Consider the following 7,941-nt stretch of genomic DNA (forward strand, 5'->3'; position numbering starts at 1 on the left):
CTCTCCTGAATCCTCCGCTTAAGATAGGTAGGGCTTCTGCCGCAGATACATTTATGCGTAACAGAGAGTATTCTGAAATGCAAGCGCTCTCTCACCGGCAGCCAATGGTGTGCCCTTCGAGCAGATGTAATGTGCGCTCTTTGCTAATGTTAGATACAATTCTATGCACTGTTTTGCAGAACGCTAAGATTGGCCATATATTTCTTGCAATGCCAACACGAAGGCTACCTCAATAATCCATTTTCGCACCTATGATGGCCTGCGCAAGGGTGGCACAATTCTCATTTGAAAGACACGGTTTGATAGGTTTGATGCAGCAGAGTAGCTTCACATAATAAGCTGATGACGACATAACAGAACTAACTTGCTTCTCCATAGACAGTGTAGAATCAAGAAATACGCTAAGGGTTGTAATCATGGAGAGAACTGCAATATGACGGTCCGCAGTAAGAACGTAGTCCAGGATACAAGTCCGGGAGCTTAGACAGTCTTTGCTGGGCACCAACTAGAAGAAGCTCATTTTTTGCACCATTCAAAGCTAGAAAGCTATAAGCCATCCAGCTTTGAATCAGGTGGAAAACACCATTTACTCTGACGACATCAGTAGAGTAATCATCAGTGAGCTGAATCAGGAATTTTATGTCATCGGCGTAGTTGGTGTACAAAATGTCCTGATTATCTAAAATGTCAAATAGAGGTTTCATAACAAAGGTTAAAAAGAGTGGCTGACAGGCAGAAACCCTGAGGAACTCCACAGCGCCCAACAGGTGAAGCCGTACATGTTTTGTGAAAAACGCATGCAAAACTGCCCGATAAAAATAATAAAACAATAAATAAAACCCATTTAGCTGCCTTTTCAGAAAGAAAAGCTGTTGACTGGACTCTGTTATATAAAGTTTTAAATCAACAAGGTCAAATGCTGCTGATACATCCAAAAGACCGAGGAGGGACATCTTACCATTATCCATGAGTTGAGTTATAGTTGCCTTCAAATCTAAAAGAACGGATTCAGTGCTGTGAAAGGCGCTGAACCCCAATTGCCTTGATCCAATAAGGTCGTGCTCTTGCACATGAGCTTGAGCTGTTAATACGCAAGATGATCCAGTATCTTTAACAAAAAAGGATCACTTGTGATCTGTCAATAATTCGTGGGAATGTTGGGGTCCAATGAGTTATATTTTTTAGCAAAGGCATAGTCCACACTTGTTTGATACAAGTAGGTGCAGATGCTGACAAAGGCGACGCATTCACAAAGTCGGCAATCGGGGGAGAAAGAGCAGCCACGCAATCTTTAATAATCCTAGATGGACATGGGTCTCCTGGACAATTTGTAGGTTTTAAGGACTGGATGCCTGTCTCCACCTCCGACACAGTCACTTCCCTAAAATCAAAGAAGGATACTGTGGGCCCAACAGATGGCAACGGGTCAGGAGAAGGGGGTAAACCAGTCTTCTTCTGGGGAATATCTATTTTGAGTGAGGAAACCTTCTAGAAGAGGGCTTGCTGGATGATAACAGAACTAATTTTATCATTAATGACCGATTCTGGTGTCCTAACATCAGGTTTCTCAAGTGATCTCAGAATCAAGAACAGTTCTTTAGAATTGGAGGCAGCCTGGTTAATACGGTTATTCAAATACTGCTTTTTCGCTGGAGCGACAGAGCTCTTGTAGAGCCTAGCAGATAAAGTATAATATTCATTATCAGCACTAGATCATGACTTTTGCCAGCAACGATAGGCTTTATTTTTTTGAACCTGCAGGTTACGCAATTCCTGAGTATACCAGATTTACAATGTCCTATCCATCAGATTAGAATTGCAAATCCTCTTAGATGCAATAGAGTCAAGGGCCGAAGATAATGTATGGGTTTATCGTGATTCCAGATCCTTGGGTGATGGGCTAGCAATCGAGGTAGTAGTAGAGGACTCCAAGAAAGGTTTAAGAGCACTAGGCGTAATTTTGTGTAAACTATGCTTGATCACCATCATATTGGGGGTAAACTTGTGGTATTAGACCCAAAGTGCCAAGCAAAAATAGTATTGTAAAGTGGTCTGACGAAGGGCTGGGTCAGATCTCAAGGAGTTCGACTGGGATACCATGAGTACATAACCAGTCCAAAATGTGGATATTCTTTTGTGTAGGCTTTGAGATAACTTGAGTAAAACCAAGATTGGAAAATACCCGATGCATACATGCAGCCCTACGATCCTGGAATCATGCAACCACAGGTTAGTGTCCTAACATAATGACTTTAGCAGAGGATTTAACAAAGGAGTGTAATGAAGATAAACATTGTTCCTCAAACAAGTCAATAAGATGAGGCGGCTTATATAATAAGATAAAACTGTAGGACGTATTAGGGTTAACTCGAACCTTAACAAGCAATAAATCAGTACTGCCTGGAGCTTCCATATCCAATTGGTGAATATGCAAGGATTTGCGATAAATAATAGCAACCCCTATTATTAGAAGGGGGACATTACCAGTCTGGTAATGGCCCGGGGCGTCAGTTTCGCTCTGGCTGTAACATAAGCCCTGGGGCATTACCACACCTATAATGCCCCCTGCTCTTAGGGTTCTATTGCTACTAGTACCCCGGCACGTTGTACCGCGGTACTAATAGTATATTTTTCTTGAGTTGAGAAACAGCATGTAAACGGTTTCTCTACTCGAGAATAAACTACAAAAAAAGATGGCTGCAATGGAACGAGGGGAAGGGAACTACCCTTATTCACTTCTCCCTTTCCGTGGCAGCCAATTGCGAGGCAGAGACGCGCCAGGAACACTACTGGCGGAGACTCTACTGATCGCGGTGCCGGCGAGGGACATGGTAGTGCAAGGTGTAAGTGGGGTGTGAGAGGGGAGGCTAAATATGTGGGAAAGGGGGTGGGGGTTGGAGAGGTAGAGGACGCGGGAGCACAGGGGAGCGCACTTACCTTCATCCCGGCGAGGGAAGATGGTGGCCTCCCGCTCTGAGGAGACTCGGAGCAGAGTCTTTCCCTTTGTGGTAAAGATCCCATTCCGAGCCTCCTCATTGGCTTGGAGGCCCCCAGACCCCTAACCAGGTACTAATACTATTGAAGACATAGTTGCGCCATCTGGCACAGTTAGTGCCAGATCAAGCTCTGATGTGGAAGAAAGCCACGTTTTTATTAGAAAGGCAATACCAATACCGTTGTCTTGAATAAAATCTGCACCCTCCATAGAGTGTTTCACCAGAGAACGAGTATTTAAAAGAAAGCATCGAAGCTGTTGATAGAAATGAGCATTTATAGAAATCTTCAATGCACACAAAATAGAATCTGAATTAGAATTAATAGTTGAGATACTATGCAGTTGGACTTGTTCCATATTACGCAGGATCATCCGGCATGGGTCAGGAAATTGCTGTGCCAACCATACAATATTTGTCCCGGGAGGATAGCTCAGCGGCAACGTGTTCGCCTTGTAAGCTAGACGACACAAAGCCACACAGGTTGATCCCCGGGTCCGTGCTTAGAAACCTCTGGGTATTTAAGCGCGTTTATAAATACGCAACTAAGCCAATAAAATACAATTACGCAAATAAAAACCAAACAATTCCTGTAACAGTGCCTCGATGCCCGCGAACTGTGTGAGCGCTTTAAAAAAATGCAAATAAATAAATAATATGAGCTGTTCAGTTCACAATCACTAACAATTGCAGGTAGAACCGGACTAATTGAATGCGAAATCTGAGAAACCAGGCATCAAAAGTACTCAATGGCACCACAGAGGAAGCCGACGGCGAAGAAAGACCCATTTCTAAATATGTTTGCAATATAGCGTGACGACGAACATTTGACATAACAGGCAGACGCCCCATGACCCCAATAGCAGCAAGAAAGCAATCTCAGGAGATTAATCCTAATACTCACAAATGACACCAAGAATCCTGCGCCGCATTCCTCACACTAAACAGCACAAACCAGAGGAACACGGTAGATGTAGTTCCCGACCCTAAAAGCCCACAGCAAAACGTGTAAAAAAGTGTTTAGAGTCCTTACGTATAATGTTGTAAAGTAAGAAGTGTGCGGGGTACTGACAAGCATCAGGCAATGTATTGGATGAATTCCAATTATGTGTATCGATTTTTTAGATGAAAATGCACTGAAATGTTTCACGCATGGAAGTTTGAGGGGTGATTGGTGGAATAAGGCCCATACAGGCTCTGTGATTGGATGAGTAGTGATTGATTGACACTAGTGCAATGTGATTGGGTGAGCTGCTCTGCTGTGATTGACTGGTTTCTGAGCTGTGCTTCTCTCTTGCAGGTGAGGTGACTCTGGATCCTGGCACCGCTCATACCCGGCTCATCGTGTCCACGGACGGGAGAAGCGTGAGACGCGGGGACGGAGCCCAGGCTCTGCCCAACACCCCCCAGAGATTCACTAATGCCTTCTGTGCCCTGGGGAGGGAGGGGCTGAGCTCAGGGAGGCATTACTGGGAGGTGGAGGTGGGGGGCTCCACGGCCTGGACATTGGGGGTGTGTGATGAGTCTGTGCCCAGGAAGGGGGAGATCACACTGTCACCTCAGGGAGGTCGATGGACAGTGAGGCTCTGGGATGGTAAATACTGGGCTTGCACCTCCCCTCCCACCCCACTGACTCCCTGTGTTCCCCCCAGGGTCCTGGGCTTCTTCCTGGACTATGAGGCAGGCAGGCTCTCGGTCTACGATGCTCAGAACCAGGCTCTGCTCTTCACCTTCCCCGGTACCTCCTTCCCCCGCACCCTGCGGCCCTACTTCCAGACACGGAGTTCCGAGGCGCTGAAGATCCTCCCGGGGGCAGGAGGGGACTGAGAGCAGCAGAGCCTGGCAGCAGTTAAGAGGGGAGAGTAAACCTGCAACCTGATCAATGACCAATAATCCAAGTGGAAATAAGAGTGCACGTCTTGCAAGAAAAGCATGTTTTATTAGATACAATACGGCCAGGAGCATTAGACAGCGCCTTGGAACTAAACTAACAACTCGTTCGACACGCCCAACAAAGTTACAGCTTATATACACAAAACCCACTAATTTCCATATCAGTTGCACAATTTATCCCACGGTCCTTATTGGTCGACCCCTATAAAAGGACCCTAAACATTACTTATATATCGCTACTTCATTAGCTACTTCTAATCAAAAAGCACAACCCCTAAAAATGTCTTCATTATGTCAGCATGTGCTACTCCATGGCGATTGTTTTTTTCTAATCAGGTAGTAAATTACAATGAGCTATTCATCCGATGGATCAAGGCAACTCGGACAGTGTTTGATGTGCACCTCCCTGAGACATCCCCTTAGTAAAACAAAGGCTCCTTCATTAGACCGGCCACATCTGCAACTCGCAGACGGTCTCTTTGACTTCACAAATTCACTCGTTGGCAACAACTTGTGAGACTCCCCTCCTGGAAGATATCTCTGTCGTGGATGGTATCCTCCCTATCCATGTACGGACCCAGACGGCTTTTTCTAAAACGCGTGGCCGTGCACCGCGCCATGGAAGTAATTTTGCTTATTTAGTTATTAAAGGCAATGGACTGCCTGAAGTTCACATAGAACGGCCACTGCTCATTGGGGTCAGTGTAGCCTCACTTGGGCATCCTACTTCAACATCGCCAGGTTAATACGCCCTGTTCGTACCAGATTTGGCCTTGCAGGTGTCTAGCTAATCTAGCACACATAACTAATTAAAATGCATTTTGTGCTCATCTCCTGCGAGCCGCTTTTTGGCTGTACATCACCTCTTGATTTTAGCTTGGTGCTTGCCTGTCAATGCAACCTTGGCTGTCTGCACACTTGCTGGGGGGGTAAAAAACATAATCCTTAACTTTACAGAACTGTGTACCAACTTCAAATGCTTTTCTAATAGTCTTTGTTGTTCAACGCTGCACTTCCATAGCGTCCTACTTCAAAATGGCTGAACTCTGGCTACCGCGGCCTATCCACCATATGCTGCTCCTGTCTATGTTAAGTACAGACCTACTACTGGCCTACTATCAACTAACAAAAGTCCCCTAAATACAGGGTTACACATTCTATGCTTGACTGTGTGCATCACCCCACACCTTGCTTAGTTACCACCTTCTCGACCCCCCCTGAGTCTACCTTCTACTCTGCAACAATGTCGCTGCTCCGCCTTTGATCCTACAACACTCCTTCCAATAACACGTGTGCTTTGCATAGCTAAAACAAAAATGGCGGCTACAAAAGGGCCATTATCGCCTCAAAACCACTCCTGACTAGCAGAACCTGCGAAGTCTACACTTCTTCTCATGGTTGGGACGTTGGGCATGCAGCCGAACAAGGGGGCAGTGGATTGTGACTACTAGTGTGGGAGGGGGCTGTTGTTTGTCTATTAGGGTAGGGGGCTCTGTCTTGCCGGAGAGGAGCAGTGGCTTGCGACTGTAAGTGTAGGAGGAGGCTGTGGTTTAGCAGCAATCAGCGATTTACATCTGAGCCACTGAAAAGCGGGGGCTGGGGGGACTTATTCAGTGAGACGCAGAGTCCTCTGTGTCTTAAGTCTTACAGGCCGATTCATGGAATTAATGTGCGCCGAAAAAACGGTGCACGCGTGCGAAAACGTGCGATTCGCAGAGAAATAGCGAAAATCGCAGTGCAAGTGCGATTATCGCACAGAAAACATCGCACATCAATTCATGGAAGTCCGTGCACCCGCGAAATGTGGGATGTGCGCTGAAAAAGTGCGCGGCGCACGCTGGCGCACGCTGGCGCATAGGTCATTGAACGCCGTGCGATAAGGCCACAGCGAATTCGCACATAGCGCGGTGCACATAACAAAAGTAGGCGTAACACGGGGCGTCACACGCAGAATGGGGAACAACTCGTGAAAATGTGGGCGTCACGGGGGAAGTACAGGAGGCAAGTGCGCAGAACGCCCACACGCTCGCCTACAACACGTATTCATGGAATCGAATAGGGAAAAACAGCGCACGGCCAAAGACGCGCACAGGCCCATACATGTCCGCCACACAAAAGCAGGCGGTAGCGTCCCTGCGCAGGAAAAAAATGTGCGCCAAAGTCCTACACGCGCGAGAAGGCCCACACGCGATCGGTAATGCACTAGAGGGTATATCCCTACTCTGTCAAGGACCGGGAAATCACTAAACCACAAAACAAAAAAGTGTCCTGACAGGTTCACTAAACATATATATAAATTTAATTTATAATAAACTTCTCAATACCAGAAATATGGCACAAGCTATCTAAAGTATTTCCTAGGTATGTGTTTTACAGTTTTCTGTGTCCACCTAAGTTTTCATAGTTGTATATATACACACAACTCGAGTTTAGCTAGTAGACCTTGAGTTTAGCTAACCAATTGAAAATGCCCCCAATGGAACTGAAAATTTATAATCCAGAGACATATGGCTTCAACCTCTGAGTGGGGGCCTATCAACTTCAAAATTTATATAGTGTTGACTATTCTGAGAAAAAGTTTTTTCAAATGTTTTTTTCTAATGTGTGTATATAACTGTCTTTTGCATTGTATGAAATACTGTGTACATGAACATGGATATTTATTGGTTCTTTTTTGTACATATTGTGCTTGATTTGGAATTTATGTTGAGCTAATAGTGCTTGGTAATTGACAGACCTTGCTCATGAGTAATAATTGAAATAATAAAAAGTTACTTCTGTATAATGCTTAAACAGAAGTACGAAATGGTGATTTTTGTAAAATGTATCCCTATGAAAACTTAGGTGGACACAGAAAACTGTAAAACACATACCTAGGAAATACTTTAGATAGCTTGTGCCATATTTCTGGTATTGAGAAGTTTATTATAAATTAAATTTATATATATGTTTAGTGAACCTGTCAGGACACTTTTTTGTTTTGTGGTTTAGTGATTTCCCGGTCCTTGACAGAGTAGGGATATACCCTCTAGTGCATTAACCACACGCGATCGGG

The 7,941-nt window shown here is 45.2% G+C and overlaps 1 protein-coding gene across 1 annotated transcript in view; it reads left to right on the forward strand.

Moving 5' to 3' along the window:
* The window catches only part of LOC138521861 (E3 ubiquitin-protein ligase TRIM39-like), a 159,100-nt gene extending 151,370 nt beyond the window's left edge, over positions 1-7,730 (forward strand). Inside the window, exon 8 of the mRNA XM_069635007.1 lies at positions 4,294-7,730. Within this exon, the coding sequence (XP_069491108.1) occupies positions 4,294-4,820 (527 nt within the window). The 3' untranslated portion in view covers positions 4,821-7,730. The remainder of the gene's footprint in view (positions 1-4,293) is intronic.
* Positions 7,731-7,941: the final 211 nt, after the last annotated feature.

The sequence above is a fragment of the Ambystoma mexicanum genome, chromosome 13 (genome assembly GCF_040938575.1).
Source record: "Ambystoma mexicanum isolate Mex_15411 chromosome 13, UKY_AmexF1_1, whole genome shotgun sequence".
Lineage (NCBI taxonomy): Eukaryota > Metazoa > Chordata > Amphibia > Caudata > Ambystomatidae > Ambystoma > Ambystoma mexicanum.